A 23505-nucleotide genomic window follows, 5' to 3' on the forward strand; every position below is an offset into this window, starting at 1 on the left:
TTCCTAGGATCTCCAATTCCAATAAGTTTCAATCTCCTGGATTATATTGGAGTTTGACCTGGTAAGTCTCCAGGCTGCCCACAATGTGCTACACCCAGTTCACAATTTGCATAACTGTACCAACAGGCAGCTGTGGGATGTGGGGGAAAACAGAAAAATAGCTTTCCGTTAGGATGAGGGTGAGAAATCCTGACCTGCGTCCTTTACTAGGAGAAAATTTTCAGCGATGCTTCATTGTGGAAGCTCAATAGCTTTAATTTATTCATCTTCTCTTATTATATGGCACAAATTGCCATCATCAATCCAGGTCACTCGTGCAAGGAACGATTTAGCAGGGAAATGGGAAATTGGGAGTACAGGGGAAAGCTTAAGAAAACAGTGACACCTATAATTACAAATGGCGATTAGGTTTCCAACCTATTTTCACACTTTTTTCTTCCAATATATCTTTACCTCAACTTTGTGATAAGGAAACAACATCAGCTCCTTTTTTACAGGTAAGGAAACAGAGGTTCGTAAAAGTTAAGTGACCCAGCAGACATGCATAAACATGTATTCTAATATAGGTATTCTATCCAGGGCTGTTTCCACGTGTACCATGATGCTTTTGGAGGCAGCAAGATGCAGGAGAAATTTCTGTGTGACCATAGTTTGGGGAATAAGTGGAGCTGGTAAACAACTGTGGGGAAAATGGTATGAAAATACATAGGAGAAAGAGTGGCATCATCTTGGCCAGGGAAGAATCTAAATCTTCTCAGGTCTGTGTGGGGCCAGGGTGGGGGGTGGGAGAGAGGCAGCTCATTCCCCCGGTAAGAGGATGGGCAAGTGAGCCCTGTCCGGTTGCACTGTTAGTTCTCATTCCTTCCCAATATCACACTTGCATTCTCGTGTGAAGTTTAGATATTGGAACTTCTGGTTGACTGAGTGAGGTCCATCAATAATTGCTGGTGCTATAATTCCTCACATAAACAAGTATATACTTTTACATCTAAAATTCCAAATTTTGCAAGTTTTTTCTTAATTTCTTAAGTTCCACATGTCTGTTCTGAATTGAAGAGGCCTCTGCTCTCTTCACAATTCAGTTTCCCTGTGTCCATGCTAGTAATTTAGTTACGTGTGGCAAGGAATACTTCAGAAAAATCTCTCGAGAGAGTAGTAAATATTCCTATTCCTAAAATCTAGTGTGTGAATTCAGGAAGGAAACAACAAATTTTTAATCAAAGTAAGCAATAATGACAGGTTTATTTAAAATTCCAGTAGAGAAAACCCACTAGTTTTGGAATAAAAGTACTCAATGTACGAGAGCATAAGTGAATATAAAAGGTTAGCAGAAGAAAAATAAAACCAAACATAGTACAAAAAAATTTAAAAAGTTTGAAATGGATTTAAACAGGGATGTTCTTTAAATCCTCCAAATATTTAACAGTTACTAGGTTTGGCAAACAATTCACTTGAAAATTAAAGCCTATATCTGTAAACTCCATAAAAACTGCTTATTACATTCAAGCACTCCATACAATTGGTACTGAAACATGTAGGCAGTCGATTTCAGAGTAGCAGGAATTACTCATTTGCTCTCACAGTTATATGAATTAACCAGCTGCATAACTGCTTTTTGGAGAAGAAGGAAGAGAAGACACAGGAAAAAAAAGTAGGATAAAATCTCTAAAAAACTGAAACACAGCAAAATTCAGACATCAGTTTGTTTCTTGAAAGCACCAAACTGACTCTTTACCGTATATTCTACATTTGCAGTTGTCATTTCCCTCTCCCCCACCCCCCTCAAATACTCCTAAACGCACTAGTCTAATCAATTCTTAACTTCCAAATATTCTGTACATATATAATTAGCAAAGAGCATATGCCTAACATTATTCTGACAGCAGTATGGTCAGCATACAATTTTAGAAAGATTACTATGTATATCATCAAGATTAAACTTTACTTAAAAAACAAACAAAAACCATTACTAAACAGTTTTAAAATATTATGAAAACCCATGAAAAGAAGATTCAACATGGGTCCTAAACCTGATAAAAACACACTTCAGAGAGACTATTAATGCTAAACTTTTGCCAAATGATGACCTTAAAGTGCCAAACACAAAAGAATCTCTTAGGACCATTTCTCCAATAGATAATTTGTCCCTGGCTTGGCCATCTCTCCTTTAACTATATACGAAGTCCTGCTGAAAGTATGCATTTTAGTTGATTTTACCATAGAACGTTACAATGTAAACTAAACAGGTTCTTGATATCGACAGTATGTTACCAAGGCTTTTTTATTTCTGAATCCAACAGTTGGTCACAGAGGTCAAGTATTATCAAGGCTCCTTTGTCAGTTCTCAATCGTGTCTGATTCCATCCTTCAAGTACATGCAAGGCTCAATAGTTTTCAAGAGGCAGAAGCCTGAGGCCATTTAAGACACAGATGAAATAGGATTGTGAGGTGAACCCATCTGAGTAAGAACTTTATCCAGCCACTGGAGGGGGCCATGCAGGTGGATCTCAATCCAGCAGGGGGTGCTAGTAACATCCTGGCGGTGGTATTCGGCTCCCCAACCCTAGAAGACACATTGGAGGTCATTTCACTTGCTTAACTCCGTGATTAAACTTAGAAGAAGAGTTCTCATAATCAGACATGCTGATTAAAGACATGGATGCTTTCCATGACAGGTGCTTGTGCACACAAACACACTAAGAGGCAGGCAATTTCAGGGGATGGGTGTGTTCAAGGCTCCCTGAAGTCCTTACATAGATTCCAGGTCAAGAGTACTGGTCTTGGGGAATGGAAGTTTCAAAACACATTATAAGGCTGTTTTAATGAAGGCACTTTCTAACTTTCATTTTCATTGCCCAGTACCTTACTGATGGTACTGTAACATATTAAATTCTCATTTTACCATCAAGAAAATAAGACAGAAGTTACTGTTAGGCAAACAGACATTCTGCTTCTTGCCTACTCACTCACTGGTGGTCCTCCTATCAACACAAGAGCTTTTGATCTTTCAATCTCCAAGCAAACTGGCAGAAGCACATACATACCCAAAAAGCTATAATTGACACCTAATCATTGCTCTGAATCAATAGATTCCATTACATATTGTATACACGGATGTATATGTATATAATAGATCTATACATCCATTATACATCCAGACATCTTCAGCATTACTGAATTGGTACACTAAAATTGCAAAAGAGAAAGGTAATTTTGCAATTGCAAAGATCAAAAACTCACTGGTGTGGGCAATGGAAAATAAAGCTCTGATAAATACTTGTTTCGTGAGGGATATTAGAGAAGGTTGGGTTCTATTTATCTCTGACACCTACCTACTCCAGGAATTTCAAGAAATACATATGAACATCAGAACCTTCAAGAAAAAGTTGTGATATATGAACTGCATACCGATATACATCTATGCATTTGTACTTCTATCAATACATTGCTAAATTTAAAGGTTTGTGTGCATGTTTCCTACATTAGATAGTAAGTTCTTTGAAGACAGGGAAGACCAGATCTTATTTATCTTTGATCTCAAACACCTAGCACAGTGACTGGCACAAAGCAGAAGCCCTAAGAAATACCTGTTCAGCAGAACTGACTTAGACTTTTCAGATATATATGGGGAGTCCATTGTGCAAATAATTTATAAAATGAATGCTTTAAAGTCCAAAATGATGGTCTTCAAAATAGCACAAGATTGGCTATTAATATTAGTAAAATGTGCTGTTATCATTTCTCTAAGATGCTAAGTGACAGGGCAAGGTATGCAATCCTTATCATAATAAACAACAATACTGCACAAACACTATTGAATTTTGTTGTTGTTGTTGCAAATGTATAAGCAGCTGCCCTTTATCATGTCAGGAGTTTTAAAACGAAATTTGTTTACCCATAACTCTCCAAATCCAGCTTCCCAACTATGTCCATTATATCTTTATTATATATGATTTATTATATGTCCATAACCTTCCATTCCATCTCATTATTTTATAGTTAAACATGTAATAGGCTACTAGCATTGTGAACCTAGAGACGTTAGGTGCTTTTACATCTTTGCGTTAATTCTCTGGAATGGTGCTAAAAATATTTGCTTAATGAATGAAATCTAATACATTGTTAATGCATATCTTTATATCATACACACTTTTTATTAGTGTAAAGTTTGTACTTGTATAAAAATATTTTAAAATGTATAAAAGTAAAACCATTAAAATTAGGCAATCAATATGAAATGAGCATGAGGAGAAAGCCAGTTGGAGCAGTAGAGTCATTAATTTCCTCTTGAGTGGTTCTTCAAGAGTAGTAGACTCACCAAGGGACCTCTGTAATGATTACCACAGTTCCCAAACTCCACCTACCGGTCTTAAAGATGACAATCATGAGGATCAGCAAAGGATCCCTGTGCCTTAACCGCACAGTTAAAATGGCAGATAAAACTAGAACCTGGGTCTCTTGACTCTCAACAGGTATTCTTCCCTCCATACCAGTAAACAACAGACAAAAAAGCACTGCTGGCAAGTGACTGTCCTCATTTTAAAATTCATTTTAGCTAAAACGCAAAGTCAAAAACGAAACAGTGAATGTTAACTGTGGCTGAGAAAGATCTTTATAGTCCCATAGGTACATATAGCATATTGGTAAATCCCTTTAAAAGGTAAAAACCCTCCTTTAATACTAAAAAGGCACCAGACTCAGCCACAAAGAACTACTGAATTATGTTTCGAGAAAGCCAACATTCAGAGAACACAGTCAAAATCTGCTACTATGATTCAAAGAAGTAAGAAAACAATGATACTCAGGGAAAGGTATCTTTGATCTAAAGGATGATTAACAAAGTAAGTTTCCAAAATTACCCTCTGTAACACATACATTACAAACAGGTTTAACAACAAGTTAGGTGAGCTTCTAAAGAGAGGACATAAAAGGTGATTGCCTCACCCAAATATATAATTAGTTCTGTTTCTCAAGGTAACAGAGGATGAAAATTTATCTTTGAGAATTCAGAGACAAGTCAGTCATTAGAATAAGTTATAACCCATAAAATCTAACCAGATATTTAATGTTTTTACATTTCAATGACATCTTAAAACTTTTTATTTTTCAGAGGCAAATGCATAAAAGAGATCACTTAACCGTGAACAATGTCTTTACTTTAACCTTCCCCATCCTCAACCCTAACAATAATCTTAGAACTAAGGCATTTGTGGGCAAAGGTCTTATTAATTTTTGAATTATAAGAAAATCGTGAGTTTTTGCCGCAACCATTAAAAAAAGTCTGACCAATCAAAAATAAACCCCAATGTTACGAATTTTTATTTACAAAAAGATTACTTGTTCATTGTCAAAACTAAAGCAACAAGCATTGCCATCATAAAGGTATTAAGAACACAGAATAAAAAGAAAAGGAAGGGGGGTGTGTTTACTGAATTGATCTCTTAAGAAAACCACGCATTTAAATTATACAAGTTAAATGTATAACAAGACATTCTTTTATGGTACTACAATGACTAAAATAGTGCTTATTCAAATAGGACAGTTAGCCAAGCCGCCTATGCTGCTAACATGTAATACAAACTCTCCTATATTCTAATTATATTCTCCTGGTAACTGACATCCTCACTAAAGTTTAAAAACGTCTAGGTAATAAGTTGGCTTCTATGGGCACATACCAAGAAGATACAGATTTATATACACTAAGAGAAGGCGCAGCAAGTGTGTCAAACCCTGACCAGAGAAATCAGAATTCACTTACCTTTACAAAGCTCATGCGGATAGTGCACATTTTAGTGAGCTCATAGACTGTCTCGAAGCCATGGTTCACAGACTGTGCCAATAACTGAGCAAATTCTTGGTTATTAAAAATTTTCAAACTACACCCACTGGGGATCTTGCAAACAGTAGTGGGGTGAAATCCATGATGGTAGTTGCAGTTCCGACTTTGCACAAAGATACTGCTGTCACTGAGGCATTCGGCATACACCTCCCCTCCAACATAGTAAAGATGTACTCCTGTAGGAAGACAATGCATGCAATGTCTTCATTATCATTTTTCACAGCTGAAAAGCATCTGTGTAATAACTTCAATATATGAATCTGCATGGATCTAAAATTTGGCTAACTAGACATTCTCCAAATCTTGCACAACTGATAAAATCTTAGTTAATTGTATTAGTTCATACAATGTCCCTTTGTTATTTTGTATATTTAAGAGGTTTCTAGGAAATAATATAACAAAGAAAGGAGGATCAAGAAAAGTAAAAGAACTAGAAAACCACAGGTGGAGGAAGTAGTGCTAAGAGCTGTAAGATGTAAGGTCGAGGGGAAAAGAAAATTATAAAAATAATTCATACTATGTGGAATCTGATCTCCCCGAACTACCATCTGCTCCAAACTTCTTCCTGTGACATCTTAGAGTGCCAGGAGTGTAGGAAATTGATCCTACCCAGCCTTTAAAAAAAGGAAAGTGGGGGCGGTGGGGTGGGGGGGCATTCTGACAAAGTCCTACACCATTAATGGCAGATTATTATAGGCCACGCAGTGAACACAGTCACATCCCATGTGGCTTTAAACAATCTATCTTGCAGGTAACTCTAGCATGGCTCAGCCAATGCGAAAACTATGGTCTCCAATCCAATCTAAAAAATTATGTGTTGTGTTTACATGTACACACAATGGCTAAGACTTCCGTAATGATTAAATAGCTGCTAGAGCAGAAGCCCATTTTCCTGCCTGATGTAGAGAAAGCAATTTAAGAGAGAGAGAGAGAGTGTGTGTGTGTGTGTGTAACTCTTTTCCCTGATAATAAAAATGAGGAATTTGCATTTTTGAACATTTAGAAAGTAAAACAAAATATGAAGCAGCAAATACCATCCCTTGTTTAGTAATGTAGAGGTAGTAACTGTAAGTGTTGGATGCACTAGATTACAGGTTTTGAGTGTTACTAAACTTTCTCTGCCAACATTCAAAGTATCGATGGGATTATAAGGACACAACAATTTACGTTAGCCATTCTGCTATTATTGGATCATAGTGTTGATACCCATTTTCTGCTGTTATACCAATGCCAGGATAAATATCTCTGGATAATTTTTGATAATATCCTTAGGAGAGATTCCTGGAAGTTAAATCACTGGATCGAAGGCTCTTGATTCACTTTGCCAAACAACTTTCCAGAATGCTTGTATCAATTTACACCCTACAAGCAGTGTATGAATGCCTTTCTCATTTTGCCTATGCCAGGACTGAGTGAGCTTAAGACAAAAACAAATAAATTAAAATAAATTATAGCTGAAAAACAGTATTGTTTTAATTTGCATGTGAGACTGGATATGCTCTCATATTTTTATTAGCCATCTGTGTTTCTCTTACAAACTTACTGTTCATATTTCTTACCTATTTATCCCACTGGGGTTCTAGTATTTTTATTACTTTTTTATGAGCTGCGTGTAAGATATAAATAATTTATTTCCTATTTGTTTCCCCATTAGTCCTTTGTATTTTTTTTAATCTATAGAAGTTTGAAAGCTTTCAGTAGTCAAATCTCATGATCTTTCCTATTGCTTTTTATGCTTAAAAATTTCTACTTCTATGATCAGATGTATTTTCTTCTAGTTTCTTAATAACTTGCCATTAAAAAAAACCTCAGTTCATTAATCTATTTGCATATATGATACTGAGGTCAGGGTTTCTCCCGACAGCTTCACTTAGAAGCTAATGTCGTTCCTGCAGGACCACTAGGAGACTGCTGGTTTGTTATGCTTCACTTAATATACATTCATTTTGAAATACAATATAGTTTCAGTTTAATTTATTTTGCCATTTGTCTACACCCTGATTTAACTGTAGTTTTATAATATTTAATTAGCCTAACATCAAGAGTTTTTCCTTTACTTCTCCATTAAAAAATGAAGCTATTTTCACTCGTTTGTTCTCCCAGGTAATATCAGAAAATATTTGCCAACTTTCAAAAAATAACACATTATGATTCTGGCATGGATTGTTTTAAACCATACACTGAAATAGGAAGAACAGACATCTTTAAAATAGTCTCACGATATTAAGTCTTCTCTTTAAGGAACACTGACTGCTTATTTATCTAAATTTTCTCTCAGTAAAATTTAGTTTTCTTTACATAATTCTCATATATTGCTGATTCAGACTATTTCCAAAAAGTTATGTTTTCTATTGGTACAGGAAATGTGATTTTCTCCTCGACTATATTTTCTAACTGGTTATTGCCGGATTAAAGAAAACTGGCACATAGTTTCTAAAAATAAATTCTTGGGGATCCCTGGGTGGCTCAGCGGTTTGCCGCCTGCCTTTGGCCCAGGGCGCGATCCTGGAGTCCCGGGATCGAGTCCTGCGTCAGGCTCCTGGTGTGGAGCCTGCTTCTACCTCTGCCTGTGTCTCTGCCTCTCTCTCTCTCTATGTCTGTCATGAATAAATAAATAAGTAAATCTTAAAAAAAAATTCTTTAGAAGTTTCTAGATAAACAACCATAACTTCTGAATAAACACAATGACCATAAGTATCACCATACTAACTACATATTACTAACATAAGTAATACTGACATGGGTGAAGGAGGAAAGCCATTCATACACAGACTTATGGTACGAGTAGAAATTAATAAAAGCGTTTCGGAAGTAATTTGGCATAACATCAAAAGCTTTTGACCTACTAATTTCACTTCAAGAATCCATCCCAAGAATATTATCAATTAGTTAATATCATCTGCAATAATGGTAATTTTGGCTTATTTCCATTATTGATAATTCTACATTTGAATACTCCAGTCAAGGCATCTGAAACAATTTTAAATAACAGCATTCCCAGAATCCTTATTTTCTTCCTGTGTTTTTTTTTTAAGTAGGCTCCATGCTTGGCATGGGGCCCAATGTGGGGCTTGAACTCAAGGCCCTGAGATCAAGACCTGAGCTGAGATCAATAGTCAGATTCTTAATCCACTGAGTCCCCCAGGTGCCCCTCTTCCTAATTTTTAATAGAAATGTTCCAGAGTGCAATGACTTTTTAGTACTTTGGGGTAATGGTCAACTTTAGAACTTAATTAAAAATATAACCCTCCATCCTGAATATACGTAAAATTGTGTTTGTATACAATTTTCAGGGTTTAGAGATCATAGTAGGGTATCTATATGTTATGAACTTAGGTTTTAGCATTTCATCATCAAATGTAGAGTTTAGGGTTTGTCCCCCCCCCCCCCAATCATATAAAGGAACTATCTATTGATTCCTGTTTTAGGAGGTTTTTTGGTTTAAGGATCAAGTGTTGAACTTTATATCCAATGCCTTTTAAGCATTTATTAAATAACCACTTGATCTGGTCCACTGTCCTAAATTTTATGGTAGGTAATTTTTTTTAAATGTTTACTCTGGAAATAATTTCAAACTTTTAGAAATAGAACAGCCAAAAAAAAAAAAAAAAAAAACCAGAACAAAGAACATGCATATAACCACTGTCCTGATTCATCTATGGTGACAATTTATTCCATATGTTTTACCATTTGGACCTCCTTCCCCTCTCTGCTTTCATACACACCCTCATGTACATTCTATATATAGATAGATAGATAGATAGATAGATAGATAGATGTATATATACATATCCACATATATACGTATAGTTATATGTGTATATATATATATATCCACACATAGATACATGTATATGCATTTATCTATATATATATATATTCTGACATAGGATTTGTTTTAGATGGATATATAATCATATACACACACATTTATGTATGTATTTCTTAAGAATAGGGATGTTCTCTTATATAGCCACAGTACAGTTAGCAATGCTAGTGCATGTAACATTGATATAATACTCTTATCTAATCTACCACTCATGTTCTAACTCTGTCTGCAGACCCCAGTAAGGTCCTCTGTGGTCTTTTCCCCCTTTTCTGGTATAGATCACGTTCAGGGTCAACTTATTACACAGCTGTCATATCTTTTTAATCTCTCTTAATGTGGAACATCTTTATACCTTTGTCTTTTGACATTGATATTTTGGAAGAATACAGTTCCTCCTCACCCCCCCCCTCCTTTTTAAAGATCTTACTTATTTATTCAGAGACACATGGAGAAACAGAGGCAGAGACACAGGCAGAGGGAGGAGAAGCAGGCTCCCTGCAGTGAGCCTGATGTGGGACTCGATCCCAGGACCCTGGGATCATGACCTGAGCCAAAGGCAAATGCTCAACCACTGAGCCACTCCGGCATCCCTGCCTCACTCTTTCTAAAAGAATTTTGGCTTTGTCTGAAGTTTCCCCATGATGAGGCTCAGATTTGCATTCTCAATTGGAATTCTGCATAGGTGACGTTACTTCCTTCTCAGGGCATCACATCTGGTGGCATATGAGATCTATCTGTCTCTCATTGGTAATGATAATTTTGATCTCCCAGTCAAGATGCTGTCCAATGTTTCCACTGTATAGTTACTGATTTTTATTCTCTGTTGTACCTAACAGGCAGTCTGTGTGGAGACACTGTAAGACCTTGCAAATACCCCAATTCTTGCAAAAAATTTCTCTGCAAATTCAGGAATACACTGAAGATTCCTGACGGCTGCAAAATGATGACTTTCCAACTCTAGCATTCACTCTACGTTTACCAACCAGCCTTCCCCATTCATTCTTTTTCTACTTATTATTGGCATGGACTTACAAATTACTATTGTTTTTCAGTGGTTTAAAATCCATAGCTGGGTAATCCCTGGGTGGCTCTGTGGTTTAGCACCTGCCTTTGGTCCAGGGCGTGATCCTGGAGTCCCGGGATCGAGTCCCACATCAGGCTCCACGCAGGGAGCCTGCTTCTCCCTCTACCTGTGTCTCTGCCTTTCTCTCTCCTCTGTGTCTTTCATGAGTAAATAAATAAAATCTTAAAATAAATAAATAAATAAAATCCATAGCTGTACTAATTATTTCGGTGTTCAAACTGTCCCAGAATTGGCCAGGGGAAGCCTCTCCAAGTTGGCTCCTGTGACATGCTCCATCTAAACATTTCCTCGCTTTCTGATATAACAAAATGTTCCAGGGTCATCTTTGTCTATCTGTTCTGGCCTTGGAATTGGCGCTTTTCCTGAGAAACCCTGGATCCTCCCAGTGGAAACTGGTGTTAAGAGATGAAAAGCCGAGCAGCAGATGTGCTTATTGCTCCTGGGCATCTTTGCCTGTTAGCCCTTTCAGCAGACAGATCAGAAACCATATGCATGTCTGAACCCACCTATCTAAGTGCACACACACACACATACACACATCCATGAGAACATAAACATGCATATGCATATGTACACATATTCTTAAATCATGATTTCACTCTGATACCACCATGGGGTTTATTTTTGCCCTCCTCTACACTGTATTTTTCTTACTCCACAGTGAAAAGCCAGGTTCTCAGCAGCAACCATACATTCAGTCATTTGCTTAACCTTCTCTCTATAAGTTTCATAACTGTTTCATTCATACTGTTACAAGATAATCAAGTCTACTAACAAAAAAGAGTTCTGGATTTGTTTGCAAGCACTCTACCCTACTTGGCCCAGACTGAAGATAATATAGCCAAACATGACATTCATAGGTTATTCCGGATTAGTGCTTTCTTTTTTCCTCCCAAGTTATGGGGCGCATTTGAAACACATTAGGTTTTACTCGTTTTTAACTTATTATTTAGTTTTAGGTTGTAAGTCACTTTCTAACAGCTGTTTTTATTCTTCAGCAAAATCTAAGATAGACTAGTGCCCCCTGCCCTTCCTCCAATCACTATTTCAGCTAATTAGTATCAACTCCTTTGGGGTGGCAGACCACAGTAACTGCTGATTGGAAAGCAAGTAACTTCCAATATTTGCATACTGGAGCCAGTGTTTATTACCTGGTGTTTGCTATACGAATCTGCTCTAGGAATGACTAGGTCAGTTCTAGGGGAACAGGGACACAGCAGACAAACATCTAAAAGAGGTTCAAGTGCAAACTCACCTTTTCCAATGTGCCGCCTAGTGTTTTCAATAGTGGAATTCCGATTAACGTTGGAGAGCAGCCCAAGGCAGAAACGGTTCTTATTGTTGGAAGGATCGGTGAAACCATCCACCAACACACTTGTGGAGGAGGCATGGAACGCTTCACCCACACGATTATTGAGCTCATAGTAGACAATAGAGCACCAATGTTTAGGTTCCTCATAAGCAACCGCCTGAACGTCTATAAGAAAGAAAAGCTTACAGTCAACCTCGGTAAGTGCCTTGGGCTCTCAAAAACTGAAACTGTATTGTAAAATTGGCTCCGGATCATGGAATGAAGATATGGAAAAGCAAATGCTATTACAATGTATACGATTTCTCGATGAGATCTAAAACAGGTACTCCTTACTATGTGTGACATTCCTCTTTAATTGGAAAATAATCTTCTCCAATTACTATCAGATCCCCAGAATACCAGCTAAGCAAGCATACCAAAGCATTTGCTGAACACTCACAATATGCTACTTGCTCCGTCATATGCCAAAATGGAAGTCACCCCCACCACAGATGCTGGCTCCCCATCTAAAGAAATACAAGTGGCAAGTGAAAAACAAATGGGAAGAGCACAATAGAGGACAGGAAATGTGCCAAAGGTGCTGGCAGAAAAAGGGTGACTTTCAACAAAGCCTTCATAGGCCTATGCTTTTTCAAAGCAATGAAAATCAGTTTCTAATTATTGATAAGAAGTTCCTTTACTTCACATTCAGCTGCCAATAACCATCACGGCCATGGCTCTGCTCCGGTCCTCAAATGTAGGAAGAAATCTTGCCAGCTGGCCATTTTTACAGAATGAATCATATCTCTCTCATCCAGATTTCATGCTAACTTCCTTATATTTGCTTTAAGTCATGCAGAGCAGGTGTGTTTTGTCTCTCCATTCCCAGAATGGGCCAACAATGGAAATTACCCAACTTTACTGACAGGATGCAGCTTGTTAACTCAAATCTCTTAAGACTAACAAATCTCCAAACAGAACATGCTTCTAAACATTTGCAACTAAAAGGTTCTAAAGATAAGTTCCTTCTGTAGTAAAACCTCTTATACCACTGCTTTAGAGATTCCAGGAATACAAACCATGTATGCCCAGTATGCCCATACGTAATGACCTAAGGTTTACGAGGTCCTGAGTGTACAATTGTAAAAAGAGAAAGAATATCCAAATTAGAAGCTTAAGCTAGAACTGTTTACTTCTGCGTTAACATCAACCTCCACAGATATCACAACATACTTAATTTTAGAATTTGGTAAAGAAAACAAAGATAAAGATCATTTAAAAAAAAAAATCCATGCATATGGTAGCTGCTCTACACACTTAGGTGAGCCAAAAACAGGCATACACTATTTCTCTACTGAACAATTATCCCAGGTCAAGTTGCTGTATTTCAAAGAGCAAAATTTTACTGATTTAGCTAGTGCTAAAACTGAAAGGAAGGCTGTAACATCATTAGAGAAGGCTTTTTATAAGTTATCAGGATTGTTTAAGATACTATCCATTTAGGGCAGCCCGGGTGGCTCAGTGGTTTAGCGCCGCCTTCAGCCCAGGGCCTGATCCTGGAGACCCGGGAGTGAGTCCCACATCGGGCTCCCTGCATGGAGCCTGCTTCTCCCTCTGCCTGTGTCTCTGCCTCTGTGTGTGTCTCTCATGAATAAATAAAAGAAAATCTAAAAAAAAAAAAAAAGATACTATCCATTTAGGTCAGAGGACGACACATTTTTTTCTGTAAAAGACCAAAAATATTTTGTGGGCCATATGGTATCCACTGTAACTATTCAACTGTGCCCTAGTAGCGCTAAAGCTGCCACAGATAATATGTACTGGACATAGCTGTGCTCCCATAAAGTTTTATTTACAAAAACAGGCAGCAGGCTGAGTTGGTCTGTGGACTGTAGTGTGCTGACTCCTGCTTTAGGAAAACCACCAAAGGTAAAAGAGTAACAGATAGGCCAACATTCCTTCCTTAGGCAGATATTAACTGTAAACTTATTCTAATGGGGAAATTTTTTAAAGCTATTTAAAGGAAAAACCTTAAAGCAATTTAGAGGTCTATTTCCTGAAATCAGACATTTTAGGCTTAACCGCAATAGCTAATAGGGCCCACACTCTCCTAATCACACAGTTGTGCCGTGCCCATTCTCTCCTGCTATCCTGTTTTTGAAATACAAATTCCAGAGATGTGTAAGACAGGATTTTTTTTTTTTCCTCAACCAGAATCTTTATTTTTTGGTCCATAATTATGTTTGGGAGCTTGTTCTAGACATTACGACAAATACAGAGCCAATAAAATAGATGGAAAAATATTTTACAGATTAAAAAGGTATACATTCCAATTTATTATACTGCACATCTAAGAAAGGTTGAGTTTATGGTCAGATTTTAAGAACTTAAAAAACGTAAGCAACCCTGACAAAGTCTGAGGTATCTGCCATTTTAATTAAAAAAAAAAATAGTAAGAATGAAATGAGACCAATGCCTTGTAATTAGATCCCACTGTAGCTTCAATTTGCATAAAATGCTGCATATTGAAATGATCCATGCTACATGCTACATGGCACCAGCCAAACACTTTCTTCTGTGAGAGGCTGTTTGGGAACGGTTTTCTGGTCATAATCTCCTACCCCTGTGCTCAGGGATCCTCCAGAAGTTCACTGACCCAAGTTCTCTACTTGTCTAGGCCCACCCCACTTGCCAGCACAGAATGACGGCATTCTCCCCTCAGCTGCTGCCGGTGGTCACACAGGGCTGGAAACATACGCACCACCCTCTCCCAGAAAGGCAAAGAAATGCTCCATTCTGCTTAGAGGTTCTGCTTATATGTTCTTCCAGGTAAGAACAGGAAAAACATACACCTTGATACATTTTTGTAACACAATTTTATTTAGAAACAAATACAGCGAGAAAGAAACAAATGTTATTAGTTGGTTCCAGCTGCAGCTATATATGGATGAGAGCTAGAAAATAATGATACTTATGAATATCTATCCTAACAACAAAAGAACCTTTGGAAGGCCGTGTTATATGAACTTCTAATTTTGGAAATCACCAGTGACAACTCCACTTCGGCAATATTACTGTTTCTTAATAACCCTTTGTCCTTCCGCTTCAAAATATTCTTTTACCACCAATTCAAAATTATTAAGTACTGTGTTCTCAAGAGAGGACTGGACAATTATACTTAGGCCTTCATTAGTTAAATCAGTGTGTTTGTTCTTCATATGAAAAAGATTTGTAATCCAAAAAATTCTATCTAGCTTCTCTTGCTGTGTTCTTTCTCCTATAGCTATCTTTTTTACAGAATAAACATTTGGGAGGGAAAGTAACATTTGGACAGATAAACTTTAGACAGTAAAAGAGGAATAAACAGCAATCTATTTTACCTCCTCTGTTGATTTCTGAGGGCAGGGAAGGTGCCATCATATTTGTGTCCATTGGCTGAGAGCCATCTTGGGTCATGGGGTCTTCAGGAGGAAGGTAAGCAGGTGGGGGCGTATCAGCTACAAGAGTTAAAGAAAATGATTTTTTTCTCCATAAATAAACACACACACTTAAAAACATATATTCTGTGAAATTCTTGAGATTTAAATTGCCCATTTCAACCTCCCTATCAGAAAATAGCTGCTACAGACACTGAACTGGGTGTATACTTTCTGAAAGTGACTAACATCTCATCATCTGGTACAACCATAGTGAACATTAAGTGGTATGAAAAGCACTGTATGCCAGTAACAGAAGCTGTCTGCCTACTAGGTTCAGGCTGTTTTAAAATAATCAGAAGAACACTTAAACACACTTTCACACAAGCCACTTTGAGAGACCTGTGCATTTCAGTTTCACTGGTGGATGGGAAACCTTTGAAAGCTACATAGGATTTCTTCTTCTTCTTCTTTTTTTTTTTTTTAAAGATTTTATTTATTCACGAGAGACACACAGAGAAAGAAAGAGGCAGAGACACATACAGGAGAAGCAGGCTCCATGCAAGGATCGGGACTTGATCCTGGGACTCCAGGATCACGCCCTAGGCTGAAAGCGGTGCTAAACCGCTGAGCCACCCTGGGATCCCCAACATAGGATTTCTTTAAAAAAAAAAAAAAAAAAAAGCTTCAGGGTCTCTTACATTAAACACATTGGCTCCCAGGAATTTACCGAGTTTCATTACAATTTACTGATTTAAACTGTTAATTTCTCATGACTTTAAACAATCTGTTAAGAGTACCTACTTAATAATAATCATTAGTTTTAAAACCTCTAGGAGCTGAATAATAATCAGTTTATCACAGCTATGTTCTAATTCAGATTTTACATATGTTTCTTCTAAGAAAGCTCACAGCCAGCTGGCAGTAAGAGGCAAACAGCATGACTTCTGAAACAAAGAACACTAATATAGGTCTTGTGTTTTCTTAAGTTAAATAAGGGGTATGGGTTGCCCACAAATAATCCTTTGTGATCAAAAAGCAAGTGCTTCACTGGCTATTGTGAGCACATCTAGCACACGTGACAGAGCAGGGAACAAAGCTTTACCTTGGGGAACCATGAATAACTTGGATAAGTAGCCTAGATCCCTAAGGGCAACTGGGGAATACAAAAACGGCTGATACTGCTGCTCCTTTACAGTTTTTTAGAGATTTCCAAGACTGACTCTCCAGCTGAGTCACAACCCAGTAACTTCCACTGTCCAGCTGCTAACAAGTGAGGGCTCACAGCACAAAGACAGGACTAAGGGGATCTTATCTGGATGCTTCTGTCACCCTGTCTCCAGCTTCTTCCCTGCAGCTGTAACACTGACTCTGCTTTACTTGCAGCCAGGAATGAAGACAAAGAGCATCTTGCGAGACGGAATCCAGTAAATTTCTGCAAATGAGCTGGTGAGAATATCACCAGCACCCTATGGCAACAACACTACTGCATAGCTATGGGTGATACTCTACTTTTCCCACAAGTGCCTTTTCCCACCCCTGGCAGCTTTCTCTCTTCCACATTTCCTTTATTTGGCTTGTGCCTTATTCCTTCACAGCCAGGGACAGAGTGTAAACTCAAGCAAAAATCTTCCAGTTTTTCATTTTTGGGCCTACCCTGGGTTTCCCACTGCTGAAAAGCTTCTGGAACTGTCTCTTCATCACTAACCTGGTTCACCAAACCCGATGGGTTTGGGAGACAGTGGTATGAATAAGGAATCATCAGATGATATTTAGTTTGATTTTTAAACTAGTCTGTATTCTCAATGCCCTGCCTCATCCTAAACAGTTTTGGATGGAAAAACAAAATGCTGCAGAATAAAAGGCTCAAAAAGAAAAAATAAATAAATAAATAAATAAATAAATAAATAAATAAATAAATAAATAAATAAATAAATAAAAGATAGCACTATCAAGTATGTACCACTTTTCAATTTTTTAGGACATACCCAGCACTGTTGTCAAATTCACATTTACTTAAAAACATCTCAAGTGGCCTAATAAACAGGCTTGCCCGCCCATTTCCCTTCTTGAAATGTTAATCAGTGTTAAGTACATCTTTGTGTAGAGTATGCTCCTTGAGGTCTACTAGCAAGAAATTTGGCACTAATTATTTTTTTTGTGAGATGCTAGTTTACTAACCTATAATTTGAAAAATATAATGCCCTAATTAATCATTTATTTTGATAAACATTACACCATCAGTTAAGTCTAAAAAGGGAAGATAATTGTTTTTGTCTTTGCTAAGTTAAACAAGCAGATGGTCTCCAGTACTTCTGCTGCATTTCCTTTGTTGCTAAAGTATATGTTTCTTGGGATTACATCACCACTTAAATGAATTTGATTAAGTGTGGGGGGGGTGTGATCCCTCAGGAAGTATCTTTTCTGAGATTGCACTTACAACAGGGCTTTTTCCATTTTCGGCAAATGTGTGCAACACATTATTTTTCTCTTTCTTTTATCAAGAGCAAAGACTGTAACAATTATGCCACTCCAGAAGGATGCAGCTGTTTCAAAACCCTTCAAAATAAAAAATAAAATATATTCAAGCATCTATGCCTGGCAAATAAAACAGGACATTTGCTTCCTTGACTACGAGGTCTCCCTTCAGCCACAGCAGTATCTTGCAACCAAGAGCAGAGCACCAGGTACTAGAGCTGAAGAGCTCTCGGGTAGGCAGGTGTACCCAGCTCCCCCTGATGCTTGCAGCGGCAGCGGCACCATCTACCTGACTGGAAAATCACTGAACATTTCAACCTACCTGGCATCTGGAAAGGGCTTCCTGGGTCTGAGCTGGTGGGCGAGTGCGGGTAGGTACCACTGCTGCTTCCAGGAGAGTTGGGGTAGCTGCTACTAGGGGAGTGAGGGAATGGATGGCTGTTGGGTTGCTGGAAAGAATCTGGAAAAGTGGCGTTGAGCGGCATGTGAGGCTCGTTTTGTCCTAAGTTACGGAACTGAGCTAACAGGCTGTGCTGAGGATTATATTCGCTGTGTCTTGGAACCAGCACTGGAGGAAGAACTGGAAAAAGGGAAAGAAAAGAGAAAGACAAACATGAAAATGATGAAAATCTGTAATAACGTCACAGGAGAGCAGAAACATAATCTGTAAGTAACAATAAATTATCTGAACCCTGCCCTGCTGCCAGTTCAAAAGCATCATTCAGATGCAAAGCCATTTTCTACTCAGGAATAAATGCGGTAACAAATAGTCTCTTTAGAATTGCTGTGACTTGTGCTCGAGATCTGTAGCACTAACAAACTGCCCAAGAAAAGCGCAGGACACTTGTTATGTTCAAAATGTTAAGGTTTCCCGCTTCTGAATTTTTTCATTCACTGAAAACCAAAGCACAATTAACATATGCTACCATCGACAGTACCACGTTTACAGCCCCCGTTGATAAGACGTTACATTTAAAAAGTTAATATTTATTGAATGGTATGAATTATTCATCACAAACGTTTTGAATTGACACATTTAACTCACTTTACAACAAAAGGAGGCCCAGTATATTAACAAAGAGAGGATAAATACAGCCAGCAGCAAAAAATCCAAATGCCAATAAAGGTAGTTAGACAAAATACAACATCCTGGGGACAGACTTTATGTTGTGCCCAAGTAGTCATACTTCACAAAAATTTTTTTCTCTGAGGATATTAATGCATTTAACCCACTTCTCAGTAACCCTCAGAACTACCTGACAGGGAAAGGAAGAAACAGGTCATACAATTCACATTTTGCTAACTGGATACTCAAGGTATAAAGGTCAAAAACATCCACACCACTGGAGAATGAAAGAAAGCAGCTCAAGTCACTCCTAAAAAGCTCTGTATGTTAGGAACCTAAGGAGTTAATAATTAGCATGGTTTGAAACCTCCAGAAACCTCTAGAGGCAAAGCCACTATAAGTTATGATGCTTATTAAAGTGAAGGCCTGGCTAAGAAGCCCTAACTGGGTTAGATCCTCAACTCCCCACTACAGTCTCCAAACGGGCTCAGAATCCCTACTACTCTCATGGCCTTGGCTAGAAAAACCACCCATTTGGAAATCTGCATGAGGAAAAAGGAGGAGATTTAAAATCTGCTATTGTTGTTGGGAGTTAGAATATATTCTCTCGAGAGGATGCGGAGAAAAGGGAACCCTCTTACACTGTTGGTGGGAATGTGAACTGGCGCAGCCACTCTGGAAAACTGTGTGGAGGTTCCTCAAAGAGTTAAAAATAGACCTGCCCTACGACCCAGCAATTGCACCACTGGGGATTTACCCCAAAGATTCAGATGCAATGAAACGCCGGATACCTGCACCCCGATGTTTATAGCAGCAATGGCCACAATAGCCAAACTGTGGAAGGAGCCTCGGTGTCCATCGAAAGATGAATGGACAAAGAAGATGTGGTTTATGTATAAATGGAATATTACTCAGCCATTAGAAACGACAAATACCCACCATTTGCTTCAACACGGATGGAACTGGAAGGTATTATGCTGAGTGAAGTAAGTCAATCGGAGAAGGACAAACAGTGTATGTTCTCATTCCTTTGGGGAATATCAATAATAGTGAAAGGGAATATAAGGGAAGGGAGAAGAAATGTGTGGGAAATATCAGAAAGGGAGACAGAACATGAAGACTCCTAACTCTGGGAAACGAACTAGGGGTGATGGAAGGGGAGGAGGGCGGGGGGTGAGGAGGAATGGGTGACGGGCACTGAGGGGGGCACTTGACGGGATGAGCACTGGGTGTTATTCTGTATGTTGGTAAACTGAACACCAATAAAAAATAAATTTATTATTAAAAAAAACAATATATTCTCTCAAAAAAACAATTATGTCGTGGCATTAGGAGGAATTAAGTAGATTTTTGAGGGCTTTCCAGGGAATCTATCTATAACTTATACCATTTCTGCAGGAAAATGTGCCCCAAACACTTGGATTATCACTTATTCATGAGCTGAACATTGTTTTTCTTTTAAAAATAGGTTTTTGAAGGTCTTAAATGGTCTCATAACTCTATCTTAAATTGCTAATCGGTAAAAATAAATTCCCCACTGACTCCTTAAAAACAAATCTTTTTAGTAGAATAAATGTATTTCCTTTTCTGTACAGTTGATGGAATCTAACCCAAATTAAGTGACCAAAAGCATAATTACTCCTACATTTCAACAGTCACCTGAAATATAAGCTATTTTGTTGAAAAAACAAATTCCTAATTGTCATAAAGGCCCCCCTGGGTCAACAGAAATCTACATTCCAAAGTAAACAAAGGCTCTGAAATGGCACAATACCTTTGAATTACCTATGCAACACTGCAGCTTGAGTTACTACTTTCCAACTTGCCTTTCATGGCCATCTGAATTCTGATTAGTGCCTTTAAAGTAGGGTAAAAACTGGCCTCTAAACCCTACCCCCAAATGCAGCACCAGACAACACCCTGAATCCATCCTCTATCGTGACTCTTCAGAGGACCCCCCCGGCCCCCACATACATTCTACCTGCTGGAGCCACTGTTTCAGCAACTGCTATTGCCTATAATTTTAGAACCAGGAATTTGCTTCTTCTCATTGCCCACAAATGACAGTGGCAGCAGGAGGCAATGTACACCTGAAGTTCATGTCTAGTACCTGTGTTCCTATAGTAACTCTGTTCTGTGCTGTGGTGGTCAGTTCTATGGACCGAGCCAGCCAGGCATCCCAAGACAAGTATCTTTTAATAAACTTTAAAAAAACGTATCAAAAAAAAAAAAAAAAAAAGGCCGTATCAAGGGGCACCTGGGTGGCTCAGTGGTTGAGCCACTGTTGGTCTGCCTTTGGCTCAGGGTACGATCCCGGGATCTTAGGATTGAGTCCCACATCAGGGTCCCTGCAGGGAGTCTGCTTCTCTCTCTGCCTCTATCTCTGCCTCTTTCTCTGTGTCTCTCATGAATAAATAAAATCTTTACAAAAAATGTATTGAGGTGAATATATAGTAAGATGCACGGATATATAGTAAGATGCACAAGTATTCACATATATGGAATATATACTCCTGTGTCTGGTATCTTTGGTTCAATACTATGTCTATAGGATTCAACCAATGTTTTATATAGCATCTTATTTTATATATATATATATATATTACAATTTGTTTACTCAGTGCCCTTGTCTAACCTCCTCAGAGGCTAATCAATTTCTTTTTACCCCCTGGTTTATCCTTCCTGTATTTCTTCTTGAAAAAGTTAACCTGATAAATATGTACTTTTTAAAAGATTTTATTTGTTCGCTCATTCATTCATTCATTCATTCATGGGAGACACAGAGAGAGAGGCAGAGAGATAGAGGGAGAAGCAGGCTCCTATCAGGGAGCCTGATGTGGGACTCGATCCCCGGACCAGGATCACGCCCTGAGCCAAAGGCAGACGCTCAACCACTGAGCCACCCGGGCGTCCCAAATGCGTACTTTCCTATTTTGTCTTTACTACTAAAAAGAAAAGTAGCCTACTCTACATATTATTTTGCACTGCTTTATTCACTTATATCCTAAATTAACCTTCTAGTTTAGAGGGATCTTCCATATTTGTTTTTACAGGTAATGTAGCACCATACTTTCTTCAACCAATCTCCCACGTCTTGGCAGTTTATGGTATATTACCATTACCATAACCCTGTAATGAATAACTCTGTGCACATATATTGCAGTATTGTTAAAGGAGTACCTTCAGGGTAAATCCCTAGAAGTGGCCATACTAGGTGAAAATGAACATATAACTCTGTTAAGTACCCCTTTCCAGGGGTTGTGCCATTTCACATTGCCACCGGCCACATATGAGCGTGACTTTCCCCTCACAGCCCCTAAGACAAGACTTATTTTGTCAAGATTTTTTTAAAAGGAATTTCCTTCATCTTCTAAGATTTTATTTATTTAAGGAGAGAGAGTACAGTGCATGTGGTGGGGAGGCGCAGAGGGAGACAGAGAATCTCTAGCAGACTCATGCTGAGCATGGAGCCCAATGCGGGGCTCGACCCCACGACCCTGACTGAGCAACCCAAGTACCCTATGATTTTTATTTTTTGCACAAATATGAGTGAGAAATGGTATTTTGGTGCAATTTTAATTTGCATTTCTCTTATGGTGAAAGTTGATCCTTTTCCATGTATTTCAGGGGACATTTTAATATATTTTTTTGCAACTAGTCTACTTGAGCCTTTTGCTCATTTTTTAGTCTTTTCATTTTTCATTAAAAAATATGTATTAGAGATATTAGCCTGTGCTATTTTATATGTTACAATATTTTATCACAATCTGTCATTTGTCTTTTTGCTTATGTGAAAAAGCTTATTTTTTATAATCAAATTTATCAATATTTTCCTTTGCAGATGGACTCTGAGTCATAAAAAGGCTTCTCCTACACCCAGACTGTCAGGAGGAATTCAACCATACATTCTTCTAGTGCATACAGAGTTTCCGATTTTACTTAGATCTCTGATCCATCTGTAGCTCAGTTTTATTTGCTCAGTTTTATTTATACATGAGGAATAGATCTAATTTTATCTTTTTCCAAATGGTTGGCCAGTTGCCCCAACACCATTTATTAAAAAGCCCATCTTTGCTCCAACGACTGGATATACCACTTTTTTCATAAAGTTCCATATATGTTAGGGTCTATGTTTAGACATTCCATTCCATTCTATTCTAGTCAGTGCCCCACTACCACTGTGTTAATTATAGAGGCTTTAAGTTCTAATATCTGATAGGGCTAATCCCCTTTCACAGTTCTTTTTCAATGTTCTGCTTACATGCTTACTCCACATCAACTTTAGTTATCACCCTGTCTACCTCCAAAAAAAAGAGATTTTGGTGCTTTTACAGGGGTCACAATATACTTACAAATTAACTTAGTAAGAATACCTTGATGTTCAGATGTCCTATTCAAAACCTAGGAAGGTTTCTTCAAGTCTACTTCTGCATCTTTTAGGAATGTTCCATGCTAACTATATTCGTCTGCTCAGGCTGCTGTAACAAAATATCACAGACTGG

The 23505-nt window shown here is 38.1% G+C and overlaps 1 protein-coding gene across 7 annotated transcripts in view; it reads right to left on the reverse strand.

Annotated features, from left to right (window-relative positions):
* Positions 1-1229: 1229 nt before the first annotated feature.
* Positions 1230-23505, reverse strand: part of SMAD1 (SMAD family member 1) — a 76052-nt gene continuing 53776 nt past the window's right edge. For all 7 annotated transcript variants that reach the window (XM_055336379.1, XM_055336380.1, XM_055336381.1 and 4 more), the window contains 5 exons: positions 18260-18517; positions 15424-15540; positions 12008-12229; positions 5759-6015; positions 1230-2563 (listed from right to left, as the gene is read on the reverse strand). In XM_055336379.1, coding sequence (XP_055192354.1) covers positions 2420-2563; positions 5759-6015; positions 12008-12229; positions 15424-15540; positions 18260-18517 — 998 coding nt within the window. In that variant the 3' untranslated portion in view covers positions 1230-2419. The remainder of the gene's footprint in view (positions 2564-5758; positions 6016-12007; positions 12230-15423; positions 15541-18259; positions 18518-23505) is intronic.

This window comes from Nyctereutes procyonoides, unplaced genomic scaffold (assembly GCF_905146905.1).
Source record: "Nyctereutes procyonoides isolate TBG_1078 unplaced genomic scaffold, NYPRO_anot_genome, whole genome shotgun sequence".
Lineage (NCBI taxonomy): Eukaryota > Metazoa > Chordata > Mammalia > Carnivora > Canidae > Nyctereutes > Nyctereutes procyonoides.